The 23,378-nt window shown below is 42.1% G+C and overlaps 1 protein-coding gene across 2 annotated transcripts in view; it reads left to right on the forward strand.

Moving 5' to 3' along the window:
* The window catches only part of TPP2 (tripeptidyl peptidase 2), a 398,345-nt gene that overhangs the window by 189,826 nt on the left and 185,141 nt on the right, over nucleotides 1-23,378 (forward strand). For both annotated transcript variants that reach the window (XM_085622690.1, XM_085622691.1), the window contains exons 16-21: nucleotides 4,471-4,577; nucleotides 5,475-5,629; nucleotides 12,079-12,195; nucleotides 14,172-14,272; nucleotides 18,944-19,040; nucleotides 21,003-21,140. In XM_085622690.1, the coding sequence (XP_085478816.1) occupies nucleotides 4,471-4,577; nucleotides 5,475-5,629; nucleotides 12,079-12,195; nucleotides 14,172-14,272; nucleotides 18,944-19,040; nucleotides 21,003-21,140 (715 nt within the window). The remainder of the gene's footprint in view (nucleotides 1-4,470; nucleotides 4,578-5,474; nucleotides 5,630-12,078; nucleotides 12,196-14,171; nucleotides 14,273-18,943; nucleotides 19,041-21,002; nucleotides 21,141-23,378) is intronic.

A 23,378-nucleotide genomic window follows, 5' to 3' on the forward strand; every position in this document is an offset into this window, starting at 1 on the left:
CACCTCTGTGATACGCCTCTCCGCCATGTCAAGGCGTTCAGCCTGCTTGTCCATCCTTTCAGACATCCGGTCCATACGGTAGGAAAGGGAGTCAATCTTCGTCCCCAATACCGTTAGCGAGTTTTGCAGTCCTTTTTCCATCAATGCCAGCATGGATTTAAGATCTCCTTCATGCGACTCTTGTTCCCGCTCTCCGTCCTGGTCATCCTCCTCCGCCGTCCGAGAACGGTCTCTGGGTTTGCATTGATCGAAAGACAGCTTCTGCTGCGTTTTGTCGGTTCTGCCCATTGCGGCTCGCACCAGTTGGACCTATCAGATCTGTAAATAAGTCCCAATACAACTAGGAATGAAGAACTGCAGATCAGAGTTAGGCTGAGCAGAGTGGAGCAGCAAGTGAACACAGGTCGTCACGACTTTCACCAGGGTAGCAGCCCCACACACCAGGCAGAGCAAAGGGTACACAGCAGACCAGTCTGGGCGTCACCGCAGCCGTAGGCACCAAAAACCATTCCACCTAGGAGCTTGTGAACACAGCGTAACTCCAAGAAATCAAAAGGGGGGGGGGCTCCCAGTTCACCAGGGTAGAGTTCACCACCCCCGTGACCCCTAATGACCAGAGCCCCCAGCTAGGACCACTGCAGCGGCGGAGAGAGGTGGGAGGGAGGGGGGGGGGTGATCCTGGTGCAGCAGCTGGACCAGTCAACCGGCGTCAGTGGCAGGCAGCAGCCGGTAGAAAGAAATCCAGGCCCTGCTGTGCAGATGACAATTAAGCGTGCAAGGTGGCGAAAGATAGTGGTGCAGAGGCATGCTCCCTCCCCCGCAGCTGCTCGCACAAGATCTAGCGGCATAATCTTACTGTCCAAATCTCTTCGGTGTAGCGCCAAAGGTCCGGATGGGCCCCCAGGCAGGCCTGCCACTCCTCGAGTACCATTGCTCTGGACCAACGTCTGTCACAACCTATTGCGGCAGCGGCACTCCACTTCAGCGGGGCCCCGCTAATCAGTCGCCTTGTCGGCACCAGATGGGACAGGGGCGTGGTGGTGGTATTTTACGTCCAGGAGCTCCAGCCGGGTCGACCCGGCACAGTCCTTGTCCTTGTGGTACTTCCGGTCGGCTCGCCGCAAAATATATCTCGGGGATCCCCGGCCCAGTGCTCACGATGCACAGATTGACTCACAACTCCACTAGTGCTCACTCTTTCCGGGGCCGAAATATACCGTTCTGGTGAGGAGCGACTCAGCTGAGCAGGCATGCGGTTTGCGGGGACGAGGCCCAGAGAGAATGCAGGATTCTTGCTGAATAGTTTTTTTTTAATGCGGAGCTATCCGCTTACGCGGCCATCTTCGGCGCCGGCAAGCTCTGCCCTCTACTCCTCCACCGTTACTGCAATGGTTTTACAAGTGAAAGTATACAGATCTGTGTAGTGCTCTAAAAATACTTTGCCAATACGTTCTGGTTGATCGACCATCCGGTTCTTAGCCTCATCGTAAATAAATTTGATGGTCTCGTTATTCCTTTTTCTTTTGTTAACGAACCAGACCAAGAACTGCCCAGCATGCTCGCTCTCTTCATAATACTTCTGGAAACATGTATTTTGATTAACGAGTTCCAGTGACATGTAATGATCTCTCAAGCACTGACTTGCTTGTGCAACTTTTTTTTTGTTAAGTTTAATTTTTCACTTTTACCATGAACAGTACAGCAGCATTGTATGACAATGTAAGCATACAATCGAGCACCAATAGTTCAGTGAAGTATAAAGAACTCCCAGCAGGCCTCACATAACTTTATCTGAGTCTCCAGACATTGGACCTTCTGCGCGGACATAAACACCTGTTATAGTGCAGGATACTTCGGTAATGGGACACCCACCCCAACTGCTTCCTCCTTATTGGTTTCCCCATTTTCGGTATCCTCACCGTAAGAAGAGGTTATGGATGCCTCCGGATCTAGGAACACTTCGCACAAGTCCTTCCAAACAATCCTTCCAAACAGCTAGCTCTTCTATTGCTTTGTCATCGCATATGGCAAGCGTCATGTGAGATTCCTCTGCTACGGACCATTCTAACACATCGCTATACCAGCGTATAAAGTAAGGCGCTCTTCGCCCCATCTATGTTATAGCTATGCAACGCCTGGCCAGGACTAGTGCCAAGTGCAGAAATCTATATGCCATCTTCCAGCCCCTTGGACGTTTAACATTTCTTCGGAGACAGCACTGTGGTGTGTGTGCAAAAAGTATACAGAGAGTCCTCTGTATCTCTGCTATTACCTGGTTCCAGTAACCCTGTACCTTCCTACATTGCCAGGCTAAGTGCATGAAGTCCGCCCCATCGTGACTGCGCCTGAGGCAATCACCCGAACTCAGTGCAGATATTCTGTGCAGATGTATGGGAGTAAGAGAAGTCCAATGTAAAAAATTATAATGTGAGGTAATTGACTCACAACTAGTCCCCCTCAGTAAGTGGAGTATCCAGGTCCATGTGCTAGACCATTCATGACTGCGAAGGAGGACTTACTTGTGCAACTCTAGCCCCTGAAGCTTCAGAATGGAGTATGTTGTGAGCGACCGTGACTTGATAGAGTTCGAGCTGCAAGGGTTGTGTCTTTTCCCTTCCATAGCTTAGTGATTTGAGCTTTGTAGGAGATCGCCACGCCCTAATAAAAGCTTTGCAAGCTCCCCAAACTGCAAGGATAGAAGCTAACCGTATATTTCTCGAAAGGAAATCATCTAGGGCGGACTCCAATACCATGAGCCAGCTATATTTCGTTAGCAGCAGTTTCTCAAGCACCCATTGAGGCCTATAGGCTCGATTGGCATTTACAACTACATCTATAAAGGTGACCAAATGGTCCGGAAAGGGTTTGATAATATGAAAGTTTTATTTCTGGCCCATTGATGGGATACTAGAAAAAAAATCAATTCTTGAGATTGAATCCAAATGTTTGGAGAAACAATTATTTTCTTGCACCTGCGAATGATCTAATCGCCATGAGTCTATTAGAGCTAGGTCACAAATTACTTTAGCTAAAAAGCGTGAAGCCCTTTCTTTGTTTTGTTTGTTACTGCATGAAGAAGCTAGTCTAACATTCTGTATAATGTTTAATCCACCCCCTATTACTAGTAGTCCATTCAGTGGGAGCAGTAAATTGGACTTCTTTTAGGGGGGTTGCATTGTCCTCATTTGGCCATAGAAGCTAACCAGGGAGTAAGTTGATTCTCAACCCTCAAGCTTACCAACATCCACCTGACTTTTGGATCTCTAACCACCTGATGCACTTCACCTGGGAAATCAAAATTGCCACCCCTCTGACTGCTGTGCTGGCTGACACATACAATGTTTGTGAAATAAAGCTTGGAGTCTTGCATAGTCTGGTCAGTGCCTTAAGCTGAGTTTCTTGAACAAGCATAATCTGTGCTTTAAACGCCTTGAGTCACTCCAGTATAGACGTGAACTTGACTTGGTTATTGATACCGTTGGCATTACACAATACTACTCAGAGACCAAAAGTTCAGATTTTCTGATGGCTTAACCATCCTCCCCTTAGCCCTTCCAATGCAATGTCCTAAGATATTTTACTTGGTTTCTCCCTCCTAGGAAAAAGATCATAACTGGCTTCCACCCTAGCGGCCCCTATGCCTGGATGCCGCAGTGGGGAGTGAGGAGCAGGTTTGCCTAGATCTGGCCGCTGTCAGCAGCAGTGCATTAGAGGCCCTCCATCTCGATGCATGCCCTCGTTACCCCGAATGCAATCTCTCAGCCACGGAGCATGTTGGGAGCTCTACATGGCCCTTCCAGGAAGTGCTTTGGCACTTAACTTGATAGTGTGTACTGTAGATAAATACCGAATAAATCAATACTGTTGACCATCATTTTTGATGAGTTATAAGTAGTATATAGAATTCCTTGTTAATCCATTACTATTCACCACTCATGGCCTTTGAAAAAACTGTCCATAGACAAGACAGTAGTTAATAAATTCTTATGGCAGCTTTCAATATGACGCTTTGGCTAAAACCATGTGGATATCTGGATTTGGAAAAATACACCTAGTTGGTCATTATAAGTGTTAGCATAGAAGTGATCTGACATATTTTAAGGTCCAAGATCAAATTCTGTCAATTATTGAGCTTATCATGGCCATTCTCTCCACCATTAGGTTATACAGCAGTTGTGTTTACGTAACAGTTTATCTTTGCCTGCTAATAAATGAAAATGGCCTAAAATATTGTGCCTAAATGCGTGGATATGCAAGTCCTAGTTGTGAAAATTGACTACAAGTTGAATTTATGTAGTTTTATCATACAATTACCACAAATGCTTTCTGGGTTATTTACAGGAGTTAGATTCTTCCTGAAATCGATTGTGTACTACTCTGGACGATGCATTGTCAAAGGAAGATTACAGATCTTTCAATAAGTTTTATATTAGTCACATTGTTTCTCTTTTTTCACAAAATGACTTTCAGGTTAAATGAATCAACAGGCTATGATGTTGCATATACTGGTGTCCATTTTAAGCCAGGACAGATCCAAAGACATTTCATTGAAGTTCCTCAGGGAGCCACATGGGCTGGTATGTGCAGTTTCCTTTTCTTTTAATTTTAATTCTACTTAATTGGACATGTTCCTTGTCAGCAACGAATCATTTTCTTTCCTGTTTACAGTTGTTTGCCTCTTAAAGTTTGTGGCCACAGGTTTCTTTAATGATTTCTGAAGTTAGTTAAACATACTTGATTACCATCGCTCATTATTTAGCAACACAAAACGAAAGCATGATGTGCAAACTAGCTCTGATGATTTGCGTTTTTCCATTAGGCATATTATGCAAGTTCCACATTTAACAAACCCATTTTTGCCCATAATTTCATTGCTCTTGGAAAAAAGCTGCCACTCATGTTAAGATGCCTTTTACTTGGGCAGGAGGAACGTGTTAGAAAATAGGTCTTCAGCTTGGTTACTCTTTGCCTTTGCATTTCCTCCCTTGCAAGATCTACTTTGCTTGCATCGCATTATGCTTTCAAATTAATTTATGCTCGGGCGTAGTCATTGCCTTTCATTAGGGGAGGGTGCTGCTTTTTTTTAAAGCCAGAGCATTATTTTAAAAACTGGTTCAATCTCAGCGGTTTGTGCAGCAGGGCTCTCCACAAATTATAAAGAGTTTGGATAGATCACTAAGTATATCTAATTTACCATGTGGGTAGCTTTTTGAAACAGTGTACCAGCTTAGCATAACACAGTGTTAGCAACAGTAATTGCCTAACATTCCTATTGGCTGACCATTGGACATCTATAATCTTAATTTGCCCCACATCAAAGTTTACGGACCTAATAATATATTGACATTGGTGTACTTCAGTGGGACTTGTCCAAGTGAATCCATGCATGAGTTTCTTATGGTTTAAATGTGAATTAACCCTAATCATAAGTCAGACACATTTTCCATTTATTGACTTTTTTTTTTTTATCCTAGAGGTTACAGTATCTTCATGCTCATCAGACGTGTCTTCAAAGTTCGTACTTCATGCAGTTCAGTTGATGAAGCAAAAGGCCTATCGAAGCCATGAGTTCTACAAGTTTTCCTCTTTACCAGAGAAGGGCTCTGTGACTGAAGCATTTCCTGTTTTGGTATGTAACGTTTTATTGTGTCAAGTTGCTGTAATGCTGTGTTTTTCTGGCTTAATTTCAGCTTGCATGATACTTACTAAACTCTGCTAATAAGCCAAAGATATTTAGCACCTCACCTTGGATATATTTTTGTAAAATTAATCACACTGCTTGTGCTTGAATTGCCTGGGCCATCTTGCTTTTCTCACATTTGTTCAAATTTTGTCTAATGTAATCCTCGATCAGCAGGCTTTTTCTGTTGAGTTCCATATTTGAATTTGCTATTTCACAGTCATCAGTAATTCATAGTTTGGAAGTCACATGGACAGCATGCAACCTAATTTTCTTTAGTTTATTCATTCCCACTGACAGTGGAATTGTTCTTTGCATCATTTTCTTTGGTTAATTGAAGGAAGAAATATTTGCTCCAAGTCCCCGAAGTTGTATCACCTTCCTACTGCTTGAGCATGCTCTGAGATGCAGTCCAAATTTTACTTTAATGTACGATCATGGCCTAAATCCACCACAGTTGAGTTCTAGGCATCATCAACTCTCTGATCACAAAAGTAGGCTGAAAGGTGCTGTGAAAGATTTTTTACTTTCAAATGTGTTCTAGGAACCTGCAGGGTTTCAATATTCTGTGTGAACGCTAAGGTGATGGCTGACCGAATACTGGCAAAATAATGGATATTGTTTGATTCCCACAGACAAATTTGGTTATAGATTCTTTGTTAGCCTATGGTGCCCGCAGGTCAGACTAGGCAATAGATTCTGGAAATCCTGAGTGAAGATGCTGCTAATTAAATTCTAAAGCCATTGCACCAACCAGTTAACTCTGTCTCCCTTCTTCCTCTTTAGTAGAACCTAGAGAGTGCAAGTCCTGACTAACAATAGTAAGGCTATAAGTTATATTTGATAACAGGATTTCAGTAGCCTCTGGAACCGCTTGATGGAAACATAAGTTTGGGCATAGAACCACTACAACTGCATCTGCAAAGCTCATGTAGTTAGGGGGTGGGGGGAGGGTGACCAAAAAGTCTGATTCTCCTGACTGGGTGAGAGACACTTTCGATCTTGCTGTCTCTGAGGAATGCTTTCTATCAGGATGGACGTCTGTATCTGCGGAGCAGATGGTCCTACGCCCAAACCTAATTCTGGCTTGGCAGCAATAACAGAAGGATCGGATATTGTCATAGGGAGTCACCAGTGTGTTTCCAGCTACAACTTTGACCAATTCTGTCTCGGTAGAGAGATGGAGAGGATTTTCAGTCTGGTGAGAATCTAATATCGGAGAACCTCGTTTTTATCTCTGTTGCTGTAGTTTTTCAGTATACATTATTTCCAACCTAAAAAGGTTTGAGATAAGGAATGTCCACGTTATCTGGTGGCTATTGATTTTTGATTCACCTGAGAGTGGTTCTTTTTCAAAAGACGAGTTTTTTGGAAGGATCTTCTTAACACTTGTCTTCGTATTTACTTTAGTTACCACTATAACTCTCCAGTGGAATCTTAATTGGGCTCTATTCCTTTTTGATGGCGATTGTAGGAAACTGAGTTTTTGTTACATACACACACACACACGTGTTTTCAAATCTTACAGTGCACTGAGGCCTGCTAACCAGACCTCAGTGCCGTTTCCATCTAATTGTATCACATTTGTCAAAGGACTTTAGCACCCCTGTAAGTCCCTAGTAAATGTAACCCCTGTTACCTAGGGTGTGGGTACTACAGAGGGCCCTTAAGAGCGGCAGAAGATCTCATGCCACACTAAGGGACCCACACACAAATTACCCTCTGACTGTGTGACATGGTACAAACCATGAGTAAAAACATGACAATGCACACTCCTGTGTGCCATGCTAAATCACTGTATTTAATGTAAGCATCTCGTTATTTTCATATGCAGAAGAAACCCAGAGCATCTTTTCATTGTAATCAACACAGAGAGACAACTCTGAGGCCAATAATTTCGGACTGAGGATGGTCGCAGACTGGATGGACACTCAATCGTACTGGATAAATAAACGGAAACTGCGTTAGCACAAATTTCCTACTACCCAGCATTTCCCACAGTCTCCCGAGTAAAATGATACCTCATTTGTGGGAAGGGCCAAAAACGTGTAGAGATTGAGAGGATATCTCAGCGTGTTCATAAGCGCAGTTTCCTTTTTTATATACGTTTTTAGGCTGACTCTGCGGTGGACACCCACACAAGTGAGGTATCATTTTTGTCAGGATACCAAGGGGGTGGTACGAAGTGCCAGTCCGGTGATCCCATAACGTTCCCACACAGAAATGTGAGGAAAATTAGATTTTTCTTTTTTAAAGCTAAATGTGAAGTTTGCATGGGGATCTGGGTAAGAAAACATTGGGGTGTCCACACAAGCCACACCTCCCTGGACTTCCCCCTTGGTGTCTAGTTTTCAGAAATGTCTCTGTTTGGTAGGTTTCCTGAGACGGTTGCCAAGCTCTGTCCCAAAAACGTAGGTGACCCTCTTGCAAAACCAGGTTATTTTGTGATAGATAATTTTGATGTCTCCATAATACATTTTGAGCCGTTTCCTGTCACAGGCACTAGGCCTACCCACACAGGTGAGGTACCATTTGTATCGGAGACTTAGGGAAAAACAGAATAGTACAACAAGTGTTATTAGAAATTGTGTTTTTCTGCATTCATGTCTTCAAAATGTAAGACAGTGTGTGAAAAAGAAGTCATTTTGAAAAATACCCTCTAATTCACATGCTAGTATGGCTACCCACAAATTCAGAGAAGTGTAAATTACCATTGCTTCTAAACTCCATATGTTGTTCCCATTTTGGAAGTATGTAGGTTTCTTTGAGACCTATTTTTCACTGTATATTTTGCCAAATGAATTGCTGTATACCTGGTACACAATAAATAAAAACACTGCAAGGTGCAGCTCCGTTATTGGCTTTGGGTACCTCTGGTTCTTGGTGAACCTACAAGCCCTATATATCCCAGCAAACAGCAGGGTTCATCAGACATTACGGTATATTGTTTTCCAAAATCTGCCATAGTTAGAAGACGTTACAGGAGAAAACCTAGGCACAAATGGCTATTTTTTCAACTCCGTTTCAATATGTTATTTCAACTGTTAAATTCTATAGGAAAACATTGAAGGATCTACACAAATGACCCCTTGTTGAATTCAGGATCATATCTAATTTTCAGAAATGTATAGCTTTCTGGGATCCACCATTGGTTTCACACCCATTTCTACCACTAACTGGAAGGAGGTTGAAAGCACAAAAAATAGGAAAAATGGGGTATGTCATAGTAAAATTGCAAAGCTGTGTTGAAAACTTTGGTTTTCTGACAAACGTCTGCCTGGTTTTGAGAGCTGGGAAGATGGTGATTTTAGCACCGCAAACCCTTTATTGATACTTTTTGAAGGGAAAAAAGATGCTTTCTTCTGTAGCACTTTTTTCCCATTTTTCCGAAAAAGAAACCTCAAAATGTAACTGCATTTTAGCTAATTTCTCGGTCCCCTCCAGGGGAAATCTACAATCCCTGGGTACTTTTAGAATCCCCAGGATGTTGGGTAAAAAAAAGGAATCAAATTTGGCATGGATACCTTATGTGGACAAACGTTATGGGGGCCTAAAAGCAAACTCCCCAAATAGCCAAAAAACAGGCTTGGCACAGCGGAGAAAAGGCCTGGCAGCAAAAGGGTTAACACCAAGAACGTTGTAATTTGGTAAGTACTTTTCGAGATATCAATTTTTACAGGTAAGTAAAACTGTAATACAAATGCGATTTTATGCATTAATACTTTCCTATAGAGAAAGAAACATATACTGCATACGGGTTCTTGCAAGCGTAAATCGGGGGTCTCCTTCAGAACTTAAGGTGCTATGGGACCACCAGTTCGAGTTTATCTGTCCTAGTGTGTCCAGGTGCAGAGATACTGGACGGGCTAGTAGGCTTGCACGCTACACCGTAGGCAAAGAGGGGAGAGGGGGGCCACCCAGAAACAGGCTCTTTGGGGGGGGGGGGGGGGGGGGGGAGGGGGTTGGATGCTTGAGACCCACCCGGGAGCTCCCAATGCGGTGCTCAGTTCGTGAAGGTTCCTGGGAGCAAGGGAGCACAGTTGGTTGTAGTGGACCCGGGCCGTAGAGCTCTGGTGCTAGGTTGGCTGGGTCTGTGCGTCAAAGGTACTCTCGGTTCTCCTTTAGACCTACAATGGGGGCAAAATAGGACAACTGGGAGACTCTTGGTGCTGGCCTCTGCGATGCTGACGTCCCTTATTAGTTGGTTGGTTGTTTAGTCGTTTGAGTCTTAATTGGATTTCAAACAAGCTTTAGTTGTGGCAAAGGGTCTGGTACTCTGAGTATTGGTGCAGGGCGGCCCAGTTCGTCCTGGAAACTTCACAGTTGATGGGGAGACAGATCTGACCTGGAGCACGGTGACCTCCTCCTGGGCGGCTGGTGTGTCGACAGCAGAATGGTGAACCAGACATTGCGGTCGGTGCCTGCAGGTTGAAGGGAAGTGGCTACTTCACTTCAAGGGAGATGCTGACGGCTTGGCAAAGTGCTGGAGGCCCTTCAAGGCTTTTGGAGGATACACAGCTGCAGTACGAGTCAGATTGTCGCGATTGTCGGGACAGGAGCTGGCAGGCAGGGTTTGGTGCTAAAGTCCACCAGTAGTCTGCTGTTCTTGCGTCTTTGGCTCTTCTTGGTCCTTTTTCTTTTGTCAGGGGAATCTGAGTTCTTGGTGTCAATGGCCACCTAAATACTGAATTTAGGGGCGTCAAGGGGACTGGAGGGTAGAAGGCAATGGGATGCTTCCTCCTGGGGTCACTACACTCCCTATATGACCACTTCCTGTAGGGAGTGGGCATAACCCTGTCTCAGAGTTTCTAATTACACCAAAATCAAGATGGTAGAGTCCTTCCTTCATGGAGTGGATCAAGCTGCCCCTGCTAGGGGTGTGACTAGCCTGGTGGTGCAATACACCTATGTGAATATTTAATTTCTCACCTGTCCTGGTGCCAGATGGTCTTAAGGGCAGGGGGTGCCCTCTCCCAGGTCTGGGGATGCTGGGGCTGCACGTCAAAGGCGGCAGAGGCTTTGAAGCCTCTGGCCTTGGTATGCAGATCCACTAGCCATCCTCCCGGAGGAGGTGTAAACACCTCCTGGCAGAGGAGACATTGTTTCTGAGGGTGGGCTCTCACTACCAGGAGGGGTCAGAAACTCCTCTGTGGTGGCAGGCCGGAATATACCAGTGAGCCAGCCTACTAAGAGGCTGGTAGGCTTTCAGCCGACACCTCAAAAGGAGCCTTGGGGTGCATATCTTAATAAAGTCACTACTGACATTAGTATGGATTTACTAAGACCAGGTTTTTCATACCAAACACCATAGGTTTTAGTGAAGCCATCATGAAGCTGGATAACTCGTAATGACCAGTGCCAAGTACATATACTTAAGGTGGCTTACCTGTTCACTTGTACTATCGAGCAATTGAACTAGACAGCACAGTGGCATATCTGCTCATGCAGATATGTCCTCACATGTAATATAATGCACCCTGCCATAGGGCTATGAGGCCTGCTGTAGGGATGACTTACATGTATTGCATGCAGTGTCTGTAGGCATGGCACACAGGGTGTGTGCCAATTTGTTTTCACATTTGTCTGCACCATTTCAGGCAGGCTACAAAGGCAGTCTGTACGAGTTTGGTGGTGGGTCCCTTTGGGTAGCACAATACATGCTGCATGTCTTAGGGATCCTCTTTAGTACCCATGCCAAGGATGGCCGATTCACCAAGGATACCATTCACAAGGGACTTGCAGAGATGCTAAAGTTTTTGCCAGTTGCAGAACAATTGCACAGTTACCTTGTTTTAGTTAAAGAGCGATGGCACTATGGAGCTGGGTAGCAGGACCCCAGTGCACTTCCGTCAAAATTTTATCAAATGCCAGGCTAAAAGTGGAGATGACCATGTCAAAAAAGGGGAACATTCCTACGAAAACCATTCCTAGATTCACATGTGACCACAATCACGGGCTGCGCTTTAAAATATCCTTTCATGCGAGTGTACTAGAAAGCTGAACAGTGGGACCCTCTTGGGGAAGTGGTGGTCAATGCGCTCTCACCTCATTGACTGACGTTTTTGTCTTTCCTATTGAGATTATTTGATTACTTAAGTTCATGGTTTCATTTTTCTAGTACATTTACTTGTACTACTTTTGAAATAAAACTTCAACCTCAAGGACTGGAAATGATTCAGTCATGTGAGTCTGAAGCTTCGTAGGTACAGGTTAGTAACTGGTTTCTTATTGGGATACTTGCCCTAGTGTAACCTGAGTTGAATGCACAATCCGAGTTAATGTCTTGTAGTGGTTTTGTTAAGTCCTGAGAATTGCAGTGAATCCCGTTTATGGTAGAATAATTTGAGGCTGTTGAAATATTCAAGTAAAATGATTTCCCTTTTTCTTTTTTTGTGTAGGGTGGAAAAACATTAGAATTCTGTATTGCTCGTTGGTGGGCAAGCCTCAGTGATGTATGTGTTGATTATACAGTTTCGTTCCATGGTTTAGTTTCCTGCGCTTCTCCACTAAACATTGTAAGTGTGATTTATTTTTTAAGCATGCCTTTTGTTTGTTTTAAATGTCTGTATTTTTAAAGTCTGCTTCAGAAATCTAGATTTAAAATGACAGTTAAATGTGTGTTTCATGCTTACAACATGAAGTATTTGCCATAAATGAGAAACTATGACATAAACTTGATCTTCTTCGCATCTATTTGCGTTTTGTTTTTGACTGGTTATTTATTACATAGTAGGTGTGAAAAAGCATGCTGCACGTTTGCCAATTGTAAAATAGTGATTCAGGAAAATAAATTAAACATGTGAACAATGCTAGGTGGAGATACACTGTTGTTTAGCTGCAATTAGGACTTTGTCTTTAATATTTAGTCCAATGTGCTTTTGTTATGCTCTAGCACTCAAGTCCTACATTCAGAGTGACTAGATCACTGCAAGGTTATGTAAATAGTGCAATAGATAACGTGATCAACATCCATTGCAAAGCTCATTGGCGTATTTCACAAACATCTGTTGAATGGCATGCAGTTCCATCATATGTACCATTCAATAATCTGTGTTAACCTCTGAACTATAAATTAGCAACTACTTCACAGCAGTAGTTAAACATACTTTTTGTTTTCCATAATACAAATGAGAAAGATCCATTGGTTACTTTAATTATCACACTACACCAAACTGACTAGGACCTGCATGTTTAGATAGGATTACGGCAACACTGTGTGTGCGTCTCGAGCACCAAAGAAAGATTGTGAAACTACAAATCAGACGTCTTCAGTTTCGCCTTCAATTACTCCAGTGCTAACGACCTTCCAGTGGTTGCGGTACTTTTGTACTTCTAAACCAGCATCTCACCTTTCTTTAATGCAGTCCCCGGTCTGTTGAGTCTACCTCACAATACTATCTTAGTGGGTGTACAGAAAAGGTTTAGACTGAAAGGAAGCAAATCCAGTGTATTTCGAAATTGGTGGAGTAGAAGGCTCACGGAGGAGCTGTTGCAATACAAGATTCACTATTATTATTAACTTGTCGTTCTAAAATGTTCAGAACATTATTCCATCCTGAGCCCTGGTGAAGGCTAAGTCTGTTTTTGTTTTTTTTGAGTTCAAAGTATTTTATAAAATTTTACAACCAGAGATAGACAGTAGCAAACAACATAATTACACAGTAGGAAGGTAGGAAACACCAAGGGGAGGGGGTGTAGGCTGTGCATAAAATAATGCAGTGAACATTCTGCTGTAGGGGTTGAACAGTGCATTGCATAGGGGGTACATGGGGTAATACATAGTCATGTAAGTGTGAATACCATACAGGATGCATAGCATAACATATTTCTTGTGGTGTGAGCTATAATACAATACATACATGTTATATAACAACATTTATATGATTATGAGGATTAGAAACAAGCAGGTTAAAAACAGGCAGAATTATTCACCTTGACAGCTATGACAAAACGGAATGCACAGGAGTGAATAAAATGATTTTGTCTCACATTAATGTGGGAAGACGGTGGTGGTGTATATAATGTCCTGAAGCAGAGCTTTAGCATGCTGCAGATGTGAGCGATATTTTACTTTTGTCTATTTTGTAAGACAACTAAATAAAATTGGGAAAAAGGTAAAAATTTGGAAAAAGTCAAAAGAAAAACAATGCAGGAATTTGCCTTTTTATGAGAGACAAATGCAGAAATGGTCAAAACATTTACTGTTCTAAAGGTGAAGCATATGGCAAATCAGATTTCATTATTTCCCAGCAGTTACAGCAATACTGATATTGGTGTGACCTTTGAACCTCACAGTCCTACTTAATAAGCAACTGCCCTGCTATGTGCACGTTTGTATATTTTGATGCCTTTGAAAATTAATTAGTTCTGTTGACCTACAAACCTGGTATGGGTGCTTATGAAAGCTGGTCACTTGGTTCATATAAATACTATGTAAAAGTTGTTATTATACATGTATATATAAGTGAGAGGATTGTTTGTTTTGTTGCAGCATGCTTCTGATGGCATTGTTCGATTTGATGTGCAGTCCACGTTAAAGTATGAAGAATTGTCCCCCTGCATAACTCTGAAGAGCTGGGTTCAAACATTAAGGTACTGCTTTTTTGAATTCCTACAAGTAAGTTTCATTTATCGAAATTGCATTACAGGAGACTAATGAAATGTGAATGTCTCAAAGAAATTAATAACATTTGTTTGCTCCTTATCCGTGATGTCTTCAGCTGTTACCCTATTCATGTGATCGAACTGCAAGTCAAATAAAGACTTTAAGGGCTATAGCCTGATCAAGCAATCTAAGATCGAGGACCTGTTAAATAGGATGAAGTATGCTATGTGTGATCTAAATACTCATCCAGCTTTAGTCAGGTTTAATTCTCACCTTCTGATCATTTCAGGGCTGCTCAGTGGGAAGGCAGTGTCCCAGTTTCTTTGATTTCAGTTGACAATGTTGTATAAAATGCCCTATAACAAGTCTGACTTTAAACCATCACCTTTAATATAGGTTTTCAACTTAAGTGGTGTATATTTGGACTGGTCTGCATAGTTGCCTCTGTCTCTGCATCATTCGCTGATGCTTGGAGTTTTAAAGTAAATATTGCTAAATTGCGATGATTTGTTCAGCAAGGTCTTAGAAGAGGTAACCAGGCGCTTTTTGTCCATTTTTCAGGCAGAAATAATATTTTTGTGTCTGTTCATAGATCGGAAGAGGAATTGTCTTAATGGGGCAAAGAATTTATGGAAGAATGTGTTTTTGATATTGACATACTACCATCCATCCTATCTAGCATTTCACCTTCGGGCCCCATTTTGGTTCTCCTTTGGTTGCTCATATTGGCAGCTTTAGGCTGCCTTAGCTTTGCACAGCCACACGTAACACATGTGTTTTCTAGGAATGTTCGCTGTAGATCACATGCTTTGCATAGCCTGCCATCTAGTGTTGGGTCCGGATGTTTGGACTGTGTTTTGTTCAAAGAAGTCTTTTCCAGTCTCGAGGTAGGTGACTCCTCCTTTCGGTGATAGTGCGCATGGGCATCGGCTTCATTGTTATCAGAGGTTATCAGGGGTTTGAGCAACAACGTGGTGACTTTCTTAAGTCACCTTTGCCTTACAACTTACCTTAAATCCGACTACATCATTAAGTAGAGTTTAATGCAAATATTAATTTGATACTTTGAAGTCCCATGTTCAGTGGTCCCATATGGAAGTTACCTCTTAGTGTGTCTGCTAGTGAAATCCCTGTTGGCTAATAGGGCTACCTGCTTTGCTACAGTAAAAAGATAATTGCAAGTTTTAACTGACAGAATATGCAAGGTGGAATTTCAGCATGTCCTCATGTTGGCAAAAGGGTTATTTTGTCACTTACAATGAGCAAGCTGGAAACTGCCCAAGTAGGCTGCGAAGGCATACATAAAGCTATGGTTGTCCCTTTATTACAACAATGGTGACACAATAAGTGCTGCAGTCTCCTGGTGACTCTTGCCTTACCTGCACAGGGTACCTCTTGTAAGTTAAATAAGCCAATCGTGTATTAGCCAATTGTACGCTTAATTTGGGGTCGGAGTACCTGCATTGGGACCTGGATAGCAGAACCTACTGTACTACAGAGTTGAAAAACCCACAGCGTCGGCCGAAAACTGGGGGGACGTGATCATACAAAAAAACAGTGCTTTCCTACACACTGTAGTAGTAACAAATGCACAGGTAAATGTAAGCAAATGAGTTGATAGCATTTCTCCTAAAACAGGCAACCATTGTGGAGAAGCGGTAGGACAAGATTGTGCTGAAAGACTGATTACCTAATTTTAGTATAAAATTATTCTTTCCTTCCTAAGACCTCCTGAGAATTATGGACATGTTCTTAAAATTTCCTTTGACACCGAGATATTTTTGGGTTATCTAATAGATGATCCTTTGTACCAAGTGAAAAATTACACCACATATACCGCTGTACGTTAGCTATTCTAATACATATTTTACAATGCATTATTACTACAAATAACCAGATCCTGGTTTTAACATTGTTGCCATAAAATGTTCTGAGAGGGACATCTGGTTGACATCTAGTAAGGAAGTGGTTTTCTTCAAAGAAATGTTGCCAGGTGAAGAAATGAGAATGCAACTTGGACTGGTTAAAGTAGCTGGTTGTGTACTCGGGTAAAAACATCAATTTGTAGCATCAAGGGTATTTTGTCCTGAACGATTTAGAAGGGCTATGAATTGAGGTAGATCTCAAGTTTCTCTAACTCTAACCTCCACCCCCGGCTCAATCAAAATTAGCTATGCCAGTAGGTTTGTTGCACCACCAGACCAGTCAAACACCTAAGGTGGGCTACCTAATGTGCTCCACGAAAAAAGGGCTTCACCATCATGTCTTTGGTGGAATTAGAACTCTGGGACAGTGATATGCCCACCCCCCACTGGAAGTGGTCATAATGGGGGTGTAATGACCCTAGTGGTAAGTAGCCCATTGACTACTACCCTTAATGTAGCATTTAGGTGGCCCCTTAACACCAGGAACTCTGATTCGTGTACCTAGATGAAGGAGGAGGACAAAGAAGAGCCAAAGACGTGAGAACTGTAGACCAGCATCTTCCTTGGCGCAAAACCCTGCCTGACTGTTACTCTCCCGACAATCACTGACACCGACTCGTTCAGAAGTGGAACAGCCTCCTCAAATCCCTGGAGGTCTGTCCAGCAATTCCTCGACCCCACATTATTTCCCTTAGAGTGGAGGAGCCACTTTCCTGCACCAGCAAGCACTGACTGCAGCTGCCCGGTAAAGTGTTATGTCAACCCCCGGACCCACAGAGGGAGCAGCACCCCAGCAAGAGGTCTTCATGCTCCAGGAGGTCAGATCAGTCTCCTGGTCATGTTTGGAGATGCCAGGACTCCAAGGAGCCGCCCTGCACCAAAACACAAGGTACGGGAGCCAGCTGCAAGTACCACGGCTTGCTTGTGTTCAGTCTGAACCACCCAAACTTACATGCACATCAAGGGACTCCGAAAGAGGCCAGCTCCCCATCGAGTGTTGCCCTGCTATGTTTCTTTCCCCTCGTCTGCAGATAGATGAAGAACTGTGAGAGCCTCCAACTTCCCATCCAGCCAGACAAAACACCTCTGCACTCGAGCTCCCCTGCCCAGGCTCATGTAAACCAACAGTGTCTCTGTGGTCCTGAATCCCTCAAGAGCAGAGACCCCCCTTTCCCGCCCCCCGCCCCACCTAATTTTTACAGGCACCCATTGACTCCAGCATGTAGTGTTTGAGGCGAACACCGCTTAAAGCACCTCTGCAGCCAGACACCCCGGGGCAGGTAAACTTGAACTGTTGGTGCTTTCTTCGACCTTGGCCCCTACTTACCTTAAATCCAGAAGAACAGTCTTGTAACTAGTCTGTAAGTGTACCTATGCAGTGAATGTTTCTCCTATAGGATAACATTACAGCATTCAAGGATCATGCCTCAATCTAACAGCTGTCATTTTCTACTGTAAAATTTGATAATGTCTAAAGTACTTGCCCGATTCCAATGATCTTGGTATCTAAAATTTTATAAAAATGTGTTTTTTTTCTAAACTGGTCTCGAGTTTCTTCTTGAGTGTGTCTCATTTATTGACTCCATGGTACATCAAATGCTTAACACTACCCTCTGATAAGTCTAAACTACTTGCCTACACCACCACAAAAGAGCGCATTTGGGAATATTAATTTAAGCCCTGCAAACCAATAAGGATCGTCTGGACTTTCTACTTGGTGTACCTCATTTTGGGACACTGCATAAAAAAACAGCTTCCTACAGTGCACAATATGGTGGAAATCTCTTGATTTAAAACCAGGTGTTGGGAAGGGGGTAGAGTTAATTATAAATTATCCTCCGACTGCCATTTACAGTTTCAAAGGAATTTTAACTTCAATGAATGTCTGTGTGAAGTCCCTGAATATAAAGATTTTTCTCCTGTAAAAATGGTAAAACACATAAAACATTTGCCAAGTGATTTTCATCAGCACTCACAAGGCCGTGTTGCTTGGATTCTGTTTTGCTCCATATCGTAAAGTAGGCCCACTTTCTCTGGAGTTTACTGCTATACAGAGTGCAGGCTACAAAATTGGTTTCCTACCTGCAACTATGCTTTTCTAGCATCATACTTTTCATGCAACTTTGCTAACTTGGCAGGAGCAAGCAGAAAAACATGGTTCTGGCTGGAGTCGTACTGTAAGATAGTGAACTTTTATCTCTTATTATTTACTTAATGAGTACAGCATCAACCTCAAGACGGCCTGTGATTCCTATCAAAGTTATCTTGATTAATTATAGACTGTCCCTCCAAGCTAATATCCAAAGCATGGTTGCCTCAAGCTAATATCGAAAGCATGGTTTGCTACTGTGTATTATTTGTTTAATTAAAAATATACAGAAGACACTAGGAAGTGTGCCTAATTCTTAATTTATCGCTGGATTTAAAGGAGCAAACATCTGCTGCTCATGAAGCTTTGTGAACCAGAATACTTGCTGAATTGTCAGCATGGAACATCTTGGTTTGAAATTGGCACATTGGATAACCTCAGCAGTGGTTATAATTTTCCATCCTGAGCAAAGGTTGCAGTTTCTTTTTTGGGCTGCAGTACAGAAATATCAGTTGTACTATTATTGCATGATCCAATAACTAATCATCTACAATTTCAATATGTTGATACTTCCATTCACCAATTGTTCTAATTGCCCTTTCTATTGTACAGTAAATTATTGTAGTTTATTTCTTTTTTTCTAGGCCATCAAGTTCTAAATCAAAGCCATTAGGATCCCGCGATGTTTTGCCAAACAATCGACAACTTTATGAGATCATTTTAACATATAGTTTTCATCAGGTGAGTACAGTTATCATGCAGCTAACAGAAAATGTTAATGAAAATTAAACAATCTTTTTTTCAACCTCCGATTTACATTTTTTAATGTAAATAATTAATGGCCTGATTTAGAGTTTGGCAGACAGGTTACTCCATTGCAGTGCCAACAGCCTACCCTGATTTAGAGTTGGGTAGGCCTCCAGGTTTACACTGGCAGACTAAAACTTACTCTGTTGGTGTCAACCTTTCTCCAACAGCTCGAATATGGACTGTCTGAGGTAAGCCATCTGACCTGACCCTCTGCCCCATTTAAAGTGTGCAGTCGAATTACTTTAAAAAATAAATAAATCCTGTCCTTCCCTGATAGAATTATCCTGGCCGGTAGGGACAGGTAAAAGTTTAAGCTGAGCCGCCCCCCCCACACACACACACCCACCATGAGAGAAAACTCCAATGTGTCAAGCCATCAACAAACTCTCACTTTTAGGGTTTGTTTTTCGAAATTAAAAAACTTTTAAAAGTTTGGTGTAGCATTTGGCTATAATAGACGCACACTAAACTTTGTAATGGCTTTGTATACACAGTTGTGAAAGCGGTTCATACAAACCCAGAGAGCTCGCCTTAGGGTTGGCAGTGAACTCTAAATTTGGCAGGCAAAGTAAAGGCAGGGTGACAGAGCTAAATCCTCTGCCACCCTGACTGCCTTTACTCAGTACGCCAAAGTCTAAATTGGTCCCTAAGAGTCATGTATGATTGTTACGCACTCCTAAGAATATGAAGAAGGCCTGCATTATTTACATTTGGTTCATAGATTTTTTTCCTGTAAAATGTTCACCACACTCAACGCTTGCCAGAATGTACCCATTTCTGATCTCTGTTTAACTTTTCATTGCGTTCCCAATTTTTTAATAGTAAAAATAATTGTGTTGAATGTTTGTTTGATTATTGCAAAAGGGCATTCTACTTTCAAGAGCAAAGAATATCAGGCTAGCAAGCTGTTTACTTTTAGTTTACATTAAGAGAGTCTTTTCCAGTCCTAGAATGGTTAGTCTTTTGCAGCTTATGCTAAACTGCTAAATGTTAGAATGGTTAGTTCAACTCCTCTTTAGAGGCCATCCACTGAAAGGGAAAATTAATCCAGTTTTCTTTACAGCAGTCCTAACTCACCAATGAGGGCTCCAGAATGTCCTTTGGTTTCATAATGCTCGATTTGGTTTTTAAATCCACTGTGACATCTTTCACTGGCTGATGTTTTTCTATCCCTCCCGTCTGGTTTTTTTTTCTGCCATATCCTAAATGTAGTTTTACTATCATATCATTTGTTTTGGAAATATAAGTCTGATGTTTGAATTGTAGGTCTGACCTACACCCTTTTCCTTGTCCTGCTGAATTTGTCAAATAACATAGTTTGTAGGAAGGCACACCAGGGAGGTGCTTATGGTTAAACAACCTTTTTTTGTAAATAGCTCCGCCGCAAAATGATCAACACCCTGGCAGTGAAAGGGTTAAACGGATATCAACTAGTTGTGGATAGGCAGAAGGTGAAAAAGTAATTTTTCAACTGAACCAAGACTGACTAAGGCACTCAAAGAATTCTCACATTTGCACCAGTATACATAGGCTTCTTATATTTCACATGCCACTCGCACAATGATGCTCATCCACAATGTTTGTATTGGCAGTTTAAGATTGAAAGGACCCAAGAGTAAATCGAGCTGAGTAATGTTTCTTTTTATTGGGAGGCAATTGATAGTAATATATAGCCATAATTTTGTTTTTATGTGTTAATGTATAGTACAACATGCATGAACTGTATAATCAAGAGTAACCGAAAGTCCCAAGGGGATCCATTCCAAATAAGAGCCTTTTACTGTGGCACGTCTGCTACATTTTGTCAAATGCCTTTTCTCTTCTTTGGCTTCATAATTGATCATTTGGAGAGGAGTTTCTTTTTTCATGTTTGTTTTGTTTATCTAATTGCAGCCAAAGAGTGGAGAAGTAACCCCTAGTTGCCCATTACTTTGTGACTTGTTGTACGAATCTGAATTTGACAGCCAGCTGTGGATAATATTTGACCAGAACAAAAGACAGATGGGTTCTGGAGATGCCTATCCACATCAGGTACAGTGAATTGCGTGTGTTTTTGATGTTGGAAGTTTTATTGATCTACAAATATGCCAATGAAATTCGCAGTTCCAATGATTAGTTGTTTATTTTAAGTATTTTCTTTTTTTACATTGCTCAAATATTCATAGCAAGCATTTATAGAACATCTTTTCATTTTGTTTGAATTCTTTTTGTGGTCAAATTGCACTCAGAGAACTGTGTATATGATGTTTCTTTATTTATTTTTTTTTAACTTAAAAACTTACTGATCAATGTATATTGTGTTACTATAGCGCAAAACTAACTATGAAGCAATAGAGTTGTACATTGTGTATAAATCTATGAATATGAAATGGGAATATATCTGAATATAGAAGTTAGTAAGTTTACACACAATATGTCTAACACTATTCTGTTGGGCTGGCAGGTCAGTGGCTTTGGCACCAATTTTTGTATGCCTCTTATTAGAGTTGCTAATCACGTTTCAGCAGCCTAATGCCAAAATTGTTTGCATCCATTTCTCTTTAGTAAACCTTTTCTTTGCCCTCACCATACACGTAGCAAGAATATGGCACAAAAAGGCTTGCTTACTCCAAAATCGTAGCCAGAACATAAATATGGAAGAAAGCATTCTTTGTCTGGATATTGCCCTTGCAACTAAGGTGCTTGTGTAATGAGGGCCTTCATGCAAATAAGGACTTCTGGTAGCAGTGGGCACAAATGAAGTATACTTTTTACAAGGGCTAATGCCTCTTTACATTTGATTTTATTTGCTTTCTCTTATTGTTCTGTTTGTGTGTGATATATCTCCAAGTCTTGCATATGGGAGGTCTTGCTTCATGCCAGACGTAGGGGGCTTGGCATCCCTTACTTTTAGCCTTAACTCACAAGATCTTTTCTAGGTTTGCTTGCCTCATTATGGCCTGCTTGAGGTCCTGGAACAAGAATGGTGGCATGATGAAGGGGGAATCTTTTACTCCTTTAAGAACTTTGGGGCAAACTCCATGCCATTTCGAGTTAAGATCATATGGTTCAAAGGTAGACAGACCCTAGGTTCGATTTGAAATATCATATGGTGTTGCATCCTGGGTTGCCAAATCCAAGGCAAGCAATTTTGATAATCAACTTTATTGATTTTTGTATAAGGTAAACAAAACAATTAGTTATTGCATCGCAATACAAATCACATTGGAATATCTTGAATATATGTCTTTTCTTCATACAATCAGTCATTCACCATCTAGTCCATAATATGCGCACCAATTACCCCAAATCGTGGAATGTTTTTGCACACCAATCTACCCTCAACCACCACTCAGAAAAAGTAGGGGTGTTTGGGATCGTCCATTTGCGTGCAATATCTCTTTTGGCGATTACTGTGGCCACTCCCACCAGAATGTATTTACTACGGGTACAACAGAGGTTGTCTGCTATTCCCAGAAGGGCCATCCAGGGCAATACATCCACTGGTTGTTCCAAAAACCCGTGTCAGCACCCCCACAATTTCCAACAGACCATATGAAAGAAGTCTGCGTCCGCATGGGCACAGCAAAAGCAGGTGGGATGAGGAACTCTGCCCACATGCCAAAGATAGCAGGGTGTGAAGTAGGCTACATATAAATAGTTCAGCTGGATCAGTCTATGTCGAGAGGCGATAGCAAACTCTCAGGGGCTATATGGGCACCTCGCCAAACAATATCAAGGGATTCAACCCAACTCCCATTTCCGCTTGAGGGTCGTACTTGGGTACATTAAGAGTACGGTATATCTGAGATATAGCTCCCTTACCCCGTTTGACCGATCAGGAGCTTGGCCTTAAGCGGGTGTGAGTTTGCAGGTCCAGAAATGGTTAGAAGTGTTCACCCTGCCATATGTCTCCTAAGTTTGTAATGACAATTTTGGCCTATTTTTCATAAACCCTCTAAATTGGACCGTGTGATGTAGCCTTTCCACCTAGTTTGATGGAGTTTGCTGTGGCAATTTGTTGTCCCTACCAGTGGGGTGTAATGCAAAGGGCCAGTTTATAAAAAAAAAAAAACTCCCTTGAAACCTTTGGGAGCCACAGAGGAATTGGATTACTGGATAGTATATCTATCATAATGCCTTAGCTGAGCAGGAAGAGTTCTATTTAGTACGCCGGATCGTCCCATCCTCCACTCAACCAGTCATTTATAACTAGAGTTTCTGCAGCTCAGTAGTACAGGTATAAGTCAGCCATCCCTAAACCCACCAGCATACACGGATTGTAGACAT

The sequence above is a fragment of the Triturus cristatus genome, chromosome 8 (assembly GCF_964204655.1).
Source record: "Triturus cristatus chromosome 8, aTriCri1.1, whole genome shotgun sequence".
In the NCBI taxonomy this organism is placed as follows: domain Eukaryota; kingdom Metazoa; phylum Chordata; class Amphibia; order Caudata; family Salamandridae; genus Triturus; species Triturus cristatus.